Raw genomic sequence first — 16405 nt, forward strand, 5'->3', positions numbered from 1 at the left:
CGAAGCATGGTTGAAGTTAATGCTGATTCTGTTCCTTTAGAATCCATCTGCAATACTGGAAATTTGGAATACCTTTGTGAGAAAACAACTAAAAATACCACGCTCTGTGTAGCCTTTATGTCCCCAGCACCTTAGACATATTGTCAGATCTTAACTTATTCCTTAATTTGTCTGGTTACGTAGCATAGGGGTGAATATTAGTGTTTTTATGTATGACTGACTAAAAGTAAGGAAAAGACTGAGAGGAAACAATGTTGGGAATCACCAAATTGTGCTGGAGCACTGTACCTCTCCTGTAATGAAGCCTCTGTAGAGTACAACATTTTTACAGATGGAGCTATAACTAGTTTCAAAACATGTTGTATAGGTTCATGACATTAGCTATATTCTTTTCAAAAATCTGCATTTTTATGGAATTGATGAATGACTTTTCTCAAACCCAGATGCAAAAGTTGTGGCCTTCTTTTTTCAAGTGGAGAGCTGATTGCCAAAAGTGGGATGCCGATACATTTATTGTATGTTTGTCAAACAGCTTTTGTTGGAGGAGGTTGGAAAATTTGTATTTGGAGAAAACAGCATTTCAGAAAATGATCTAAAACCCCAGACTTTAGCACAGGCTGGGAAGCCAAACTGAGTGCATATTGCTACAGAAACTATAAGTGAAAGTTGCATAGGCCAGAGCCATAATAGCTCAACTTTCTAATCCAATTCTGCTGTTTATAACAGGAAAGGTTGTGTATCCTCTGCAGAGATGGTATCAGTTCTGTAGACAGACATCGTTATCCCCAGCTTAAGACTACAACATCAGAATTAATTTCCTCAGCTCATGAACCAAAGTACCAGAGTTCTTGTGTTCTTCAGTTACAGAATTGCTGATTTTGGCCCATAACTGCTTTAGTTTGACTTGCCACATGGAAGGAATCACTAGAGTCCTCCAAGCAGCACGGCTCCTCACAGATGAACATTTAGCACCTAATGATGAGTATGGACTTGTGGTATGTATCCTTGATGTCATATGTGTATCTAGAGGCTGTATGAACATTTTCTTGCGTAGGTCAGCAAATAACTTTGCCCTGAGCAGTGCATGGGGAGCAGGTGGGTACCGGAATAGAATACAGTCCTTCACTTCTGGTCGACTGGTCTTGTCCTGCCTGTCTCTGGAAGCTAGAGGTGGAAGCTAAAGCTGGGTTTTTGGTCTGATGTGTGCATGTCCTGATGGACAGATTTTTATGTCACAGAATCTCTTAGAAGACTTCACTTGGGAAAGTAGAAGTGGAAGAGTGAGATGGCAACAGTGTAGTAAATCAAACTGAGAACTGCAAAGTGATTCAACTATTAGTGAACTGTGACTCTTTTTATTACCATGTTGTCACACATCTTTTAAGCCTGTCTTGAAAAGAGTTCTGGATTCTGAGCCATGCTCAGTATAGTGGTGGTACTGCAAGAGGGAATGTACTGAGGAGCCTAGAAAGCCCACTGCCTATTTGTATTTGGTAAAATTATACCCTTTCACCTTACAGTAAAAATGGCGCAGTGGGTTAGATTAAAAATAAAACCCCTTGGCTCCAAGGGAATGTCTGCCTGCCTAATGCAATACAACTAGCTTCACCATGTAGCTGTATCAGCCAGTACAGCACTCTTGCCTCGTGCGGCCCTTCCCTGCCACAGCACTTAAAGCTTTGTGAGAAAGGACTTTTCTGCCTCACTTTGAGCTGCATACTTACACTGTTATTTCCACAGGTTCGTCTTCTTACTGGAATTGGCAGATACAATGAAATGACCTACATCTTTGAACTGCTGCACGAGAAACATTACTTTGAAGTGCTCATGAGAAAGAAATTAGACCCAGTAGGTGGAGGGGAATAAAGCTGGGAAAAGAGAACTGTGTGTCTGTGTCAGAAACTGATATTTACACAGCAAGGTGGAATTATTACTGGAGTCTAGGAAGTGTTATTCTAGTTCCACAGTGATAAATTAATTCTGGGTTTTATCCGGTTTTTAGTTGAACAAGTTTGTTCTAATTAGTTCTAATTCAGTTTTAACATTTATTTATAAGTAGGTGCATAGCTACTGGATTTTCTTGCCTGACATAACCCAAAGTGTAATATTCCCGTTATGTCTTCAGATATTGTGGAGAAACCTCAAAGACTGTTCTGATATCATTTTCCAAAAAATTAGTCATTATAGATTTGCTTGTGAGTACTAAAATGTGAATGAAAAAATAAGCTCTTCAAATCTTAATCTGATGTTCCTTCATTTGACCAGAGTGGGACACTGAAGACAGCTCTGCTGGATTACATCAAGCGGTGCCGCCCGGGGGACAGTGAAAAGCACAACATGATCGCCCTTTGCTTCAGTATGTGTCGAGAAATTGGAGAGAATCATGAGGCTGCTGCTGGCATACAGCTTAAACTCATTGAATCGCAGCCATGGGGTGAGTGCAAACGGCAAAAACAAGTAATAGGAGTTATCCTTTAGTACGTCAGGTTGCTGCTGTCTGCACCACACAGTTGACTGAAGGTGGAAAACTGCTGAAGAGTTAGGATGTCTTCAATCACATGACAGGTTCCTGCAGTATGTGTGGCTCATAGTCAAACAGATATCACTATTCCTTTTCAATTTTTCAGACTTTTTTTTAACATAAGAAATCTTTTTTGCTGCTTTCTGAAACAATAGGAGACAGACTTGGTATCAAGAAATATTTTACAGCTTATTTTGTCACCTGTGTAAATAATATGTTTTTGCATTTTCTTCCCCATTTCAGAGGAGTCTCTTCAAGATGTTCCAAATTTAAAGAAACTGCTGATGAAAGCTCTGACTCTCTTTATTGATGCAGCAGAAAGTTACTCTAAGGTAAAACAACATGAAATTGTATGACTTCTGTGCAGCACTTAAGGAGTGAGCTGAACTGAGAGAACAAAGAAAGCTGCTCTAGGGAGGATGTGCAGAATCACATCCCAGCAAAAATTAAGCAAAAAAAAGCCTCTTGCTCTGTCATTTCAGCAGTATCCCAGCAGTCTCAGTGACACTCTTGTATTAAAGAGTTGTATAGTGTTCCCTTTTTTGGACTTCTGACAGCTGGGATTTTGATTAGATTCCCAGTTTTAGAGGAGTGACCGTGAGCTTAACTGCTTTCCTCTAAGGACAAGTGAGAATAGAACAATATAGAGAGTGTTTAAGAACTGCTGTGGTTAGGATGATGAAAGTAATATTTGGAGTGAGTGAAGCTTTGTTTAAAACTAATGGAATATGATAAAACTGCAGTGATCTACAAGACAAAATACTAGACAACTCTGAACCCATTGCTTCTGTCAGCACTGTTTATTGTTTTCCTCTAGAAACATACATCAGCAGCTTGTGTTTGTTTTTACTACATAGGACTCCTGCGTCCGCCAGTCCTTGCGCTGCAGCCGGCTCACAAAGCTGATAACCCTCCAGCTGCATTTTCTGAACACCGGTCAGAGCACTATGCTGATTAACCTGAACAGGCAGAACCTGATGGAATGCATCGTGTCCTTGCCTAGGTTCTATCAAGTAAGCTTTCTCATCTGTTTTTTTTTTGTTTTTTTTTTTCTGAAAATGATTGCTTTAAACAGCAGGTGCCTGAGCACTCTGCTCCTGTGAGCATAATGCTGAGGTAGGTCAAACTGAAGATGTAGAATATTTAAAGTATAGGCATGTTTCTGTACAAAAGTAAACTCTTCCGGCTTAGTAATTGCAGTTATCTGTTCTCCCTGAAGGCAGCTATTGTGGCTGAGGCTTACGAGTTTGTTCCAGATTGGGCTGAAGTTCTGTATCAACAAGTGATCACTAAGGGAGACTTCAACTACTTAGAAGAATTTAAACAGCAGAAACTCCTGAAGCCTAGCATATTTGAGGAGATTGCTAAGAAGTAAGTAGTTCTGTGGTCAAGCTGGGAACTTTCTTTTCCACAGCCTAGAAGAATAAGTTGTGTGTTTAATGGAATGCAAGTCATTGCATTGTTAAAAACTTCTCTGTGATAAAGTATAGCATACAGGGAGCTGAGATCTATGTTCAATTTCTTAAACATATTGTGGAAATAGCACTGGATCTATCATCACTGGCAGCTTTTTCAGTAAAGGGGGCTTATAAAATGATGGAGAGTGACTTTTTGCTTGGGCAGATAATGGCAGGACAAGACGGGAGGGTTTTAAACCAAAAGAGAGGAAATTTAGATTAGATGTTAGGAGGTAATTCTTCACTCAGAGGGTGGTGAAGCACTGGAACAGGTTGCCCAGAGACATCGATGCCCCAGCCTTGGAGATGTTCAAGGCCAGGCTGGATGAGGCACTGGGCAACCTGATCCAGAGGGTGGTGTCCCTGTCCACGACTAGTTGGAACTAGGTGAACTTTAAAGTCCTTTCCAACCCAAGCCATTCTATGATCATTTTTATTCAGCAGAGTAAGTAGGATACCTTAAGGTGGGTCATATTGGATCTTTATAAAATAAAGCAGAGCAAAATAAACAGCCAAGAGAATCTAATGCAGCAAGATAGGCTTTGCAGACAGTGATCATAAGGCTTTCTCCTATTTCAATTTTATGTAAATTATTTTCAGGGTTAAACAACACCCACCTACTGATGCTGCTCTGAAAAATCTGAAGAAATTGCTTGCTTACTGTGAAGACATCTATATGCACTACAGACTGGCTTATGATAACAAGTTCTATGATGTGGTAAACATGCTCCTGAAAGATGCACAGACTGGATGTTGCCTTAACGACATGCTATCAAACTAGAATCCATCCTCCATGAAGTAGAGACTGACTCTGACAGTACCAGTGCCACAACTTGCATGGTTAGTACCGATTCTTTAACAGATATTTTATCAATTACCTGCTTGTAATGATATGCTGCTATGTGAAGTAACTCCAGAAAACTGGTGGTGGTTGTAAATACTTAAAATGCTGATACTGTGTTAACCTAAAAGCATTTTGTATAATAAATCCTTCTGTTTACAAAATACTCGACTAATGGCAAATGCAGGCTGGAACAGTTGGTGATGAACCTCAGAGATCCAGCAGCCCTTTAGATCAGGGGCGTGGATGATGGATCGCCATAGGAAATAAGTAGAATGAGCAGGCTCCTTTGAAAGTTTTAGGTGCATGCTAAATAACCTATTGTTTTATGTATTCTCTGGTTCTACATGAGCCTGTTTTTGTTTTCTAGCTAAATGATAAGCTGAGGGTTTCATACAGCAGCATGTACTTAGTGTAGTTGCTACTGTCTTGGCAGGCTTAGACAGGCCTACTGGGCAGGCAGTTGGCATTGAGGCCTTAACAAGAGCTAGCAACCCAAGTATTCTGCCACTTAAATCTTTAGGGTAAGTTTAGAAGACCAGGGACATGTAACGGATAATACCTGAACAGTGCTTCACACAGCCTGCAGCTTCTATCTAATCCAGAGACTTTATCTCCTGCAGAAAAGGGGTGGGAGGGACTGTAGTACAAGAACAGCTTTGAAGTAACATTAGTCACATTAAGCAATGATACTGTACTATCTCTAAGTATTAAACATTATCCTAGCAACAAGGTTGCTATGGCAATTGTATTTTTAATTAGCAAAGGCATGCTAAGTTGGATTTCTAAGTTGGATTTGTATCTTAACAAGCTCCCTTTGGTTGCTGAACAGTCACGCTAGCAACCTTTACATATGGGTATATAAAGTACAAGTCATAGCGCCTTTGGTACACCTTTAATAAAAGATGAAGTGGCAAAGATTATGCCTGAACAGAACACTGTATTTAAAATGCCAGTTCTAGTCAGTCTCATAAGACTAAATTAGAATGAGCTGGCTGTGATTATTCTAAGTTAAATAATGACTAGCAGCCTTTAAAGTTCAATTTTAAAGTACCTAGCACAGAAGGAGAACCTCCTTCTGCAAATCCTCAGCCCTGATTTAAAATTTGGGACTGCCAATACTGGGAAGCAGAACTCCTGCCTTGTAGAAGCACACGTATCCTATCCGTATTAGGAACAAACACGTGAATAAGCCGTAAGTTGTAAATGCAAGACTGACTTCTTATAAGAAGTGTCAACTGCCAGCTGGCATTTAGCTGCACTAAGGAGGCTGCCCTAAGACATTTCTAAGGTGAGTACAAGCTACTGACCTCAGCACTTCCAGCAACACGTATGACACTGTGGAAATACAAAAGTATTTTATCAGCAGCAGCTGTACATCTTAATTTAAGGAAAGCTGTTTTACAGGAATGAAATCTTGCACCTCTAACACCAGAGAAGCTGCAAGTCAGAGCGAGGTCTAGCCTTAGTAACAAGCAGCCAGCAGTATTCATCTCATTTTTGCAACTCAAGTACTTACATTGTAGTACACTGAAAGAACAGGTCCAAAGACAGCTATAGTGAAGTCCTCACAATAGTGATTTTTATTAAATTAGTTGCTTTATAAAACATTGCAGATGTCATAATTGTTAACGTAACAATTTGCCCAACTGTAGTAACTGTTGCAGTTTGCTAAGCAAGTTTTTTTTTAAATGAAAGAAAATGGCTGAGTCGTGAAAGATTTACCACAGCCCATGAGAGACCAAAAGGAAGTCTTGTTTTTTACACTTAAACCAGGCAATTAACTGTTAAAGAATACCCAACCCATACAGCTGCATTAGTAGAAATTTAGATGAATGGAAACTAAACTTCATACCTGTCTTTTTTTTTTTTTCCAAATAAGAAACTCTTTCCTTGTTCTGACCCAAACAAGTGTTCTGTTTAAATGCCAAGCTTTGAAGTAGTGGGTATCTCAAGTGATGCATTCCATGTGCAGTATCCTTACTTTGAAGTTAGCAGTTTCCCTTCACAATATACTGAAAACCTCAAGCTCTAACTTAAGACAAAGCAATTGTAATACTAAGTGCACACCATGCCCTTGCTGCAAACTGCTTTTGTTCATCAAACAATTCATTCAAGGAGCTACAGTTAAGGCCATGTCATTGAACTGTGCTGGTATTAATACTTTGCCTTGTTGAAATTCATTTCCAATTTAGTGGCTGTTACTGTAACAATCAAATAGCAACAATATCGTTCTCAGAATGCTGTGTAGTAGCTGTTTTTTTAAAATTTTATTTTCCTGTAATTTATACAGTTTTTCAATTTCTTCATTCTATCCCCTTGAGCACAAAACAGGAATCCCAGTGCTTTAGCACTGGCCTGACAAGAGTGAAACCACCAGCACAGAGATACTGCAATTTTGATTGTAGCATTTGGCAGAATTTAAAGAAAGAGAAGTTGTGCTACATGTTTAAGGGATTATGGGCAACAGAAAGACAATACAAGGGGAGATAAATGTCACATGAAGTCTTCAAAGTCTTGTACGTATTCTCCATCATATCCTCCATAATCAGCCAGGTCATCTTTCATAGTAGCCTTCAAACCACCTCCAGGCACAACACCTTTTTTCTTCTTTTTGGCTTTACTTTGCTTAAAGAGGAAAAAGAGCATTTTTACTTAAAAATCCACAGTAATTTGTCATTATTTAAATTTGAGTAATGCCTCTTGGTTTTGAGGTACGAACACTTGCACCATGTACTCGTGGTGAATGCAGTACTGCCAATGATTTCTGCAGCAGCACTTCATCCACAGTGCAATCTCCTCATAGTAAAGCTATATTCCCAAGTGTTCCACAGCTCCCTACATCATATGTTTTACTGTTTTGTCGTTCATCCTATTTCACCTAGACTCTAACCAAGTAGACTAACTATGTCTACTGTAAATTTTACAAAACTAAACAGTTGCAAAGCTCTGCCTTACTGGATCGGTATAGTTGCAGGTTTCAGTGGTTAGCCAAACTAATTTAGAGGAAAAGGAGAGAACATAAGAATAGAAAATATACATACTTTTTAAACTTTTTTGGTTCAGTAAGTCACAAGCTTCTCTCCAAAGTGCAGTACATATTAAAGAAAGAGTTCATCATGTTTACCAAGCTCTAAACTTAATGCAGTAACACTACATAACGTTTGTTTGTATTCTAGTGCTTCAGTCATTCCTGTAGAGGTCCTATAGAACTGGCATAAAAGAAGAACACCTGCCACTGAAACACGTTGTATTGCAGAGTCCCATTTTGCATGTACAAGCTACTACTTACAACGATACTGCGCTGCCATTGGGTTTCTATCAATCCTCCAGTTTGATTTAAAACATACTGGAAAAAGTGTATTGCCAGTGATGGTTTCTGTTTAATTTTATTGCTATCTAATGATACGACTAATACTTGAATTCCAACTGACCTGGGGTTTTAAATTTATAGTATAAAGCAAAATGTTATAATTTGCATCAGTTAAACTAATACATCACCTTTAAAACTTATTTTCCTTGCCTATGCAATTACTGTTCCTTCAGTTTGCACAACACTGCGAAAATCCCAGCTATCTGCTATTCAAAATGACAAACTTTGGCAAAGATTCAAAGTTACTTCCCTATATTGGTATCATATTGCCATTTAACTGTAACTGAGGCTGGCTTCCGTTTCAGGGTATTGGCATAAGTCATTCAACTCCAAGGCAGCGCAGTGTAAAATGGACCAAGGTTATCATGCAGGTAAGATGCATGTAAGTCAAGGGACGTTTTGCCTGTGGTCTCTACATTCAGTAAACTCCTGATTATCTCACACATCTAAGAGTATTTACTTAGTTCTAAAACAGTATCCAAGACTATCCTTTCATCTACTACTACATGTAACAACATCAGCAGTTCAATTCAGCATTAGACCTCTTTCCATTTTGCAGGAGATCAGCATCTTTAGCAGGCAGTGTTATTGTTACAGACAAGCACAGAAGCCTTACCTTTTCTTGTTTTTGTTTTTCACTGCATAGTACTGTCAAAGAATTTGTGATCTTTTTCAAATCATCAATTTCCACTGCAGGAGGGAAAAAAAAAAAAAAGATTCCTTATCACTATTGATTTTAGAAGGCAGTTAAATTATTTATCATCAAAATTCTATCAAAAACCTATGGAGGTGAGCATCAATAAGAAGTAAATACTGGCAATTACTTGATATAAAACTGCAAAATACACACTGGGTAATTCTGAGCCTTTTGATGACAACCGCTGCTCACAGGGTCCCTAGGAAGCAACTTGAACACTGGGGCAGGTAAGATTTTGCTAATTCAGAGTTAGCGAACACAAGGAGACTTAGTAAGGAGACGTGAAAAAAATCTAGCACTATGATGTAATACAGCAAAATATGGACTGTTTTAGACACACACATAAAAAGGAGCAGTGGAGTATTAATGATAAATTATCCAAGAGAGGGCAAGTCCCTCACTTCAGAAGACCTGGAATCCATTTGAAATGTATGTTACTAGCTTCAGGCAGCCAACGATCCCTGTATTTATACAGCACTAAGTACTATCAAGTTACCACTCTGCTGAAGGACAACATGTGTACGGTAAAAGATCTCAAACAATGAATTCACCAAATACTTCAGCCTACCAGAACAGTGGAAAAAAATAGTTTATCTGTGTATAGTTACACGCTGAATTCCAGAACAATTTATTTTGCAGTCCCTGGATTACATTATCTCAATTTTATAATAGTTTCCTTCCAAATTGCTACTCAAGTTTTCTGGCTCAGAGAATCATTTATTTTCCAGAAGCTGCTTCAGGAGAAACACACGACATTTATATCGGCAAAACAATTTACACTTTTAAAGTGACTGTATTTAACTGACCTGCAGAATGGCTGTAACAGTACAAGCACGTGATCCATAATAAGGTTTGTTGGGATGGAAATTGGATACTGGGTCAGTGAAACAGACCAGACATTATTTAGCATAAACTGCATAGATTAATCTTGATTTAAATTTTACGCTCACAGCATGTTTTCAAATGCAACCCCACTACAATTTTGGCAGTACATTCTAGAAGTCTTTCACTTAACTTACATGAAATACATACGTCTCGAACTAATGCTTCCAAAAAACTGGCATAATGTAATGATTTTTCATATTGTGTAATTTTTTCTTTTAGTAGTTTGCCAAATTCCGTAAAGTCATCTTTTGAAGAGGGATTCATGGCATCTATTCCACAAGTGTTATTTACACCTGCAGGGAAAAACACAGGTTTTAAAGAAATCATCAGCTGTAGTCCCTAAAAGATGACACCAACAGAAAACCAGTAACCCCATTCACATTCCGTTCTTCACTTCTGCTGAACCTTGGCAAAACTAAATCTGAGGTTTTCTCGTTCCCCACTGGCTTCTGCCAAACAAAAACTTACAGCCTGAGTCACTAACCTGGACCTGAGGAGGCTTTGCTCTAAAGCTTAGTCCTTTGAACCAGCTATTTCTGAAGCACTCTTTGCTACATGTAGCACTTCTCCCCTTCCAGCAGGTCAGTGCAAAATTTATTTGGTTCTTTGCAACTGTTCTAAAGCAACCCCTCCTCCCCAAGGCATTGCACTCTTGCAGAAGATACACAGCAGAATTTTCACTGAGTAATAAGCTGAATAACCCACTTTAAGCAAAGAAGCAGGCTTTCGTGTTTGAAGAATGCTGCTGTAAATCAGCGCCTTTGCCAGCTGTGTCAAGGCACAGAGCCAGAGCAAGCTGCATTAAGTCTGTTTCCAGCTGCCCAAGGAAACAAGCTCACTCCAGTAACCTAGCTGGCTTTCTTGACATCTAGCTTACTGCACAGATCGCCTGAAGTCAAGCATGCATGTGGTATGCTGCACCACACTCGCCCAAAGCCTCATCAGCCTGAAGTCTGCCTTGTAAAGCAGCTAAGAACATCAGACAGCACTTCTGTCTTCACATGCTCGTCTTTTTATCAGAAGCATAACTTAGTTGGGAAATTCAGCCAGCCATCTTTTTCCTATCCCATTCCAGCATGACACGTTAAGGAAGAGCACCTTACATTCCAACAATGTTCCTGCAGTGAGTCCTTAGCACCAGGATATGCTTCCAGTAGTTTGGCTTTATAACCCGCGTTTATTCTCAGTAACACAACCTGCACGTGCTCTAACAGTCCCATCCTGATCGCTTCTCCTTGCGGGATACCCACCCAAAGCTGGAAGCTTCGTTTAGGGGTGTGGTACTTCTGTCATGTTACAATTACACCGGTAGGGTCCAACACGCTTACCGAATGTTTCTTTTGCTAACTCCAGGTCTGACTCCTCTTGCAATTTCTTTAGCCGTAGCTTGTCTGCTAACTGTTCTTCTGGGGTAAGTTCTCTATGTTCCTCTGGTGCCTCTAACTGAATTAAAAAAAAGGTATAGGGCAGAGGTATGATATTGAGCAGAGCTATTACAGGTAATCATTTTTTTCCAGTGCCACCTGAATAGCGTCTGTCTGAAGTTAACACACCTCAAGCACGTACAAACCTGAAAGCCATCCCAATTAATCATAACAACGCCTATTATTTAATTTAATAAACTGTTCATTTTAACTAAGATGTGCCTTCCCCCTTCTTACATAAGTTTCACAACTGCATGTTTTGCCATGAGGTGCATGCAAAAGAACTGGAGATAAGCATTATTTCTTATCCCAATTAAAGTTCAGAGAAATTAAAGCTGACAGCCCCCAGACGTTAAGTACAAGACTCCAGTCTGTTTTATCAGACTACTTTAGGCCTTCACAGGTCTTGTGGAACCTCAAAATCAGAACAAACCCACCCTTTACATTGATGAGACCAAGAAGACAAAGTAATTACCCTTTTTTTGAGCTCCTCTTGCTTTTTCTTTTGCTGTTTTTCTTTTTCTTTTATTTTTTCTGCTATTTTCTTTTTTTCTGAAACTTTGGGCTCTGTAAAACATTGAACATGAAACTCAAGATGGGTTTTTTTCCCAACAACCAGAAACCAGTAATCAAAGAGAAGGCGACAGAGCTCAGTTAGCACAGCCTGTCCACAGAGGGAGTCAAAAGACACGCTTTCTCGAAACCAAAAGGGATCCTATTTGGAAAGTGGGTTTGCTACTTCAGATACACTCAGGACAAAACCAGCGTCTTTTCTGATGCTGCACACAGCGAAATGTATTCCTTTTAAGTCTCACCTTGTTTTATCTCTGTCTCCTTTGCTTCCTCCTCTTCCTCCTCATCGTCCCAGTTATCCTACAAAGTAAGTTTAATTAAGATGAATCTTCACAGGATGCTTCTATAGCTAATTTTTACTTTTTTAGATAAACACAAAGAACCGTAGTTTACATAGAGCCTCTTTAAATGCTCGCGTATCCATTAATCTGATGTATTTGAGTTAAGAAGCAGGGGTAAAGTCATTAGAGCTGTAAAGCACGGACGCTACTTTTGGGAGCAGACCACAGTGTTTCAGGAGCTACGAAGGCGGCTTTTATTCAAAGAACTGCAGAGTTCCTGTCAACAGAGTTAGAAAAGCCAGGTCACGAGCAGTCAGATCAACACCCCTCAGTGAAACATGACTTTACTACAGCTCCTGGTACCAAACATTGCACGATTCCGGGACGCCACCTGAGGCGTTCACGCAGCACAGCCACCGCTGGAACCACCTGAAGCAGGACGCCGTGCCACCGCCACGGGGCCTCCTCCCCCAGGCACCCGCTGCCTGCAGCTCGCAGCCCTCCACCGTGATGGAAGCACCCGTGCAGCTGCTGCATGAGGGGAAAACCACCCGGGAACCCACTGGCCACGCTGTGCTGTGAGCAGGAGGGTGGCCGTAGGCAGACAGGTGACATGCAGGGGCCATCCTGAAGCAGGAGCACCAACGCGCAGCGGCCCTCAGACCGAGCCCACGGCTTCTTGCTTAGGAGAAGGAGCTGTCAGAGCACTCTTCCCAAAACACATCACTGCAATGTTCCTTAACAGCGATCACATCCTCCAGAGTGTTCTGGGACCGCCCCAGCTGTGCTGTCTGCAGAGGTCTCTGCTTTCAGTTTCCACCTTGGGCACGCTCCTCGCGGCCGCGCTCCTGTGCCCAGACAGGCGACCCCGGCTCACAGCACGACACGGTGCAGGTGTGCACCGAGGAGGCACTTTGCTAGAAGTGACCTGTTTCTGTCACCTGCAGACTTGGCAGCAGGAATCCCACAGCTCCTCCTGACAGCTGTCCGGGTGGGGTTTATGGGAACAAATTTTCTTTTCCTAACACCACTCCAGATTCTGCTGCATGAGCCGACCTCCGTATGGGAGTCAGTGCTCCAAAGATCTGATCAACGATCTGATCAATGATCTGAAGTTACATGGAAGTACACACGCCACGAGTTAGCGCATCCACACTGCTCATTTCCAGGGGCCGGCCTTGGCGTGACAAAGATGAAGAAGAAGGCAGCATGCGCTGCAATGTGCTGACCCAAGCAAGGCAGACACCCAGCCACCAGCTCACTGGAGTTAATTGGCACTTGTAAGAGACTCAGCTTCCCTTCCACATTCCAAGAACCTGACTTGAATTTGCAGCAGCATTAGTTGAGCTCACATCTAATTAAGAGTTTGTTACACCCATGTCCATTACTGCTGTACAAAGCTTGCTGCCCTATCCCCTGCCCTCCCCTTCACAGACAGGGCTTTAACATCAGGTGTTCCCCAACGCAAACCCTGCGAGGCAGAAGGCAGCCTATCCACTACGCAAAGGTCCCGGTGGGCCCGAAAGGGACGACAAGATTTCATTCCTACACGAGGGCAACCTCCCCAGAAGACGTGCGGGCAGGGCCCCGCGCACCGGGACAGGTGCACGGGGCTGGGTTCGGCTCATGAAGCTCTGGTGATGAAGCAACACAGAAACGGCAAAAGCCAGAGGGCAGCGTGACCGCCTCTCGTCCAGCACGACCTCCCCCTCGGCTCTTAGGTGGGATTTTCAGGCGTCAACTTGGCCGGGCAGCGTGCAGACATCGGCCCCCCGAGGACTCACTTCTCAGCCCAGCGCACCAACACCAGCGGGCCTTCCAGCTGGGCTAACATCATCTCGCTTCTTCAAGCTGCTTTTAGTTAAGCACCAGAACGTGATCAATGTATTGGAGATGATTTTGCTTCATTTGCTTTTTTTGTTTTGTTTTTAACTGGCGGCAGGGAGGAGTCCCAGTTACTCCTATTCCTGTGTTTTAGAAATTTCAACAAACTCTTGGAGGAAAAGAAAATAAGCGCTGTATCTCTGCTCTGAATACTGAGTAATTCAGAAGAGGACACTTTTATTGCACAATATAGCCACTAAAGTAGCTGAAAACTTTGAAGTATTTCAACAATGCTCATTTACATGTACGTAACTGAATTAAGGCTTCTGAAATCATCTTCCTTTTCGTGTAAATAAACCTGCGATGAGAGCAGCTCTCACAATTTCATATGCAGCTTGAACACGTGAAAATGGGCGTTCTCCTCCCCAAAAGACATGATTTGAGAACGACAGGTACTCCACCGTTCCAATTCCCAGTTGTACCCGGGCACTCCCCTTCACCAAGGCTGTTGCCTTTGTAACAAGCAAGTTTCCTACTTTTGGCTTTGTTGAGCAGAGAATTGCCCAAGAGTAAATAGATGAACATTCCCTGGCAGGAGGCCCGTCTTCTGGGAAACTTGTGTTCTGGGTAACGTTTGAGAGGAGTTTTATTACTTGGGAAGATGCTAATTTTAAACCCAGGGAAGTCACAATTTCCTGAACTTTAAGGTACTTTTAAGTTCATTACCAAAACAACCTCAGAATAAACTCTAGAATCTGAATATATAAACAGCATTCCCAAACGTGGAATGCCGGTGTTAAGACAAACTGCGTGGAAAACACCTTGTGCTTCTATTTTAGACCACGTCATTTTTCTTCTGCAGGTACTTCTCCAGGGCTGACCCTGGCAAGTGAGGTACGCGAACAAACCTAAGCGACTACCTCTCCAGCTCAGCTCTGAGGTCTTGAACATTTGTAAGAGCAAACTAAAACTGAACAGGACAGCTTTATCTTCTGGACGGGTTCTCTCCAGATGCAGCTCCAGTACTAACACTATAATCCTTCAGACAGAGGGAAGTAGCTGCATTCCTGGTACGTGGGGAAAACCTTGTGCTGTTACGAGAAGAGCCAAAGAAAGCACGGGTGTCTTTCAGGGAATGGCAGCTCCAGTCCAGTTCGCCTGGCCACATTCCATCCCAGCAGGAAAGTTTCTCACTTTCAAAGAAAGGAGGAAAAGCAAACCTCACAAACACAGCAAGTCTGATACATTCGTACACGTGCACCAATATTTAAAGGTTATGCACATTTCTATGCACACAGTCACGCTCTAGCCACACTTTACAAATGACGGCAGCCACTGCATACAGAGATACCCCCGCTTGCTTTGCCTGCTGTAATGTGACATCTGTGATAACTGCAGGGTGTGGGCATCACCGAATTCACAAAGTAAAATGGACAGCCTGTAACTTACAAAAAATAGGTATTTTCTTTAACAGATGAACTACTCTTTTTGTACTACCTATAAAAACAAATACCCACCCTGAACTCCAAGGACGACTGAGTCAGCGTTTGTCAGAGATTCTGGTAACGCAAGCACAGGCTAAACAACAGAACGAGCAAGTCCTCACCTAGTAAGCAGCAATTCTCTACTTCGAAAGCTTCATACCTGTGACCGTGACGGAGTGAGCAGGCCTCGCCTGGTGAACCACGGGGAGATTGCCTATTACAGTATCTCAGAAGTTTGATTTGAAACAAAAAGGCATTTTCCAGTTTACCTATTTCCATTCCTCCCACTCTTCAAGCACCTTCCTCGTACATTTCCTGACATGATTTTGCTCCCTGTCTGCACGTACGCTAGGCACACTGAGGCTCCTGTGTCATCCACCACCCAGTAACCTGGCTCGCTAGGGGACAGCTGGAACTACATGGAAAAAAACAAACTTTTAAGGAAAGTCAGTTTTTATGAGCATGAGAAATGAACATCCACACACTTTGACACCAATTCCACGCTGACATTGCTCCTCAAACGTACCAAAATTCGCTTCCAAATAGCGTCTTAAGCAAACATATGTTAAGCGACCTACTGAACGTGACACGCCGCAGTGACACCGCCGTGCCTTCCAGCTGCGGCCGGGGCCTGGGAGCAGAAGAAGGGGCGGCAGAGACACGCCGCGACAGCCGCAGCTCCCAGCCGTCGGCAGCAGCACTGTTCCGGTGCAGCTCTCACCGAACCCAACCCACCGGGACGCCGCGCTCAGGGCTGAGATGACCGAAAGCGGGGAGCCACCAGCAGCCACCCAGCCGCGGAGCAGCGCCCGGAGCCGGGCAGCAGCGGGGGGGTTCCCGGGTCCCCCCTCACGGCCGGGCCCCCCCTCGCGGCCTTGCTGCGCCCCGGGGACCGACCCGCCCCGCGGGAGGCCCGCGGCCAGCGAGGCCTCTGCTTCCCCCGGCCCCCGCCCGCCCAGCGCCGCCTCCCGGCCCAAGAGGCCGCGGGGACCACCCCGGAGCCCCGGGGCGCCCGATCCCGGCCCCGGCCGCGGCCCCCCCCCCC

The 16405-nt window shown here is 42.8% G+C and overlaps 2 protein-coding genes and 1 long non-coding RNA gene across 5 annotated transcripts in view; 1 reads left to right on the forward strand and 2 right to left on the reverse strand.

Moving 5' to 3' along the window:
* SPG11 (SPG11 vesicle trafficking associated, spatacsin) overlaps nucleotides 1-8931 on the forward strand; it is a 36444-nt gene extending 27513 nt beyond the window's left edge. For 2 of the 3 annotated variants that reach the window (XM_035335520.1, XM_035335521.1), the window contains 7 exons: nucleotides 862-995; nucleotides 1741-1848; nucleotides 2266-2434; nucleotides 2765-2853; nucleotides 3379-3534; nucleotides 3741-3892; nucleotides 4579-5546. In XM_035335520.1, coding sequence (XP_035191411.1) covers nucleotides 862-995; nucleotides 1741-1848; nucleotides 2266-2434; nucleotides 2765-2853; nucleotides 3379-3534; nucleotides 3741-3892; nucleotides 4579-4759 — 989 coding nt within the window. In that variant the 3' untranslated portion in view covers nucleotides 4760-5546. Of the gene's footprint in view, nucleotides 1-861; nucleotides 996-1740; nucleotides 1849-2265; nucleotides 2435-2764; nucleotides 2854-3378; nucleotides 3535-3740; nucleotides 3893-4578; nucleotides 5547-8497 lie in introns of those variants that run through there. The other variant, XR_004753501.1, reaches the window with a different exon arrangement.
* Nucleotides 6680-16405, reverse strand: part of EIF3J (eukaryotic translation initiation factor 3 subunit J) — a 10176-nt gene continuing 450 nt past the window's right edge. The window contains exons 3-8 of the mRNA XM_035335523.1: nucleotides 12014-12071; nucleotides 11674-11765; nucleotides 11103-11217; nucleotides 9909-10067; nucleotides 8809-8882; nucleotides 6680-7447 (exon numbers count right to left, since the gene is read on the reverse strand). Coding sequence (XP_035191414.1) covers nucleotides 7316-7447; nucleotides 8809-8882; nucleotides 9909-10067; nucleotides 11103-11217; nucleotides 11674-11765; nucleotides 12014-12071 — 630 coding nt within the window. The 3' untranslated portion in view covers nucleotides 6680-7315. The remainder of the gene's footprint in view (nucleotides 7448-8808; nucleotides 8883-9908; nucleotides 10068-11102; nucleotides 11218-11673; nucleotides 11766-12013; nucleotides 12072-16405) is intronic.
* LOC118171970 lies at nucleotides 14742-16002 on the reverse strand. Its single transcript, XR_004753502.1, has 2 exons — nucleotides 15630-16002; nucleotides 14742-15069 (listed from the first exon to the last, which is right to left on the reverse strand). It is a non-coding gene; the product is annotated as an uncharacterized LOC118171970 (long non-coding RNA).

The sequence above is a fragment of the Oxyura jamaicensis genome, chromosome 10, assembly GCF_011077185.1.
Source record: "Oxyura jamaicensis isolate SHBP4307 breed ruddy duck chromosome 10, BPBGC_Ojam_1.0, whole genome shotgun sequence".
NCBI lineage: Eukaryota > Metazoa > Chordata > Aves > Anseriformes > Anatidae > Oxyura > Oxyura jamaicensis.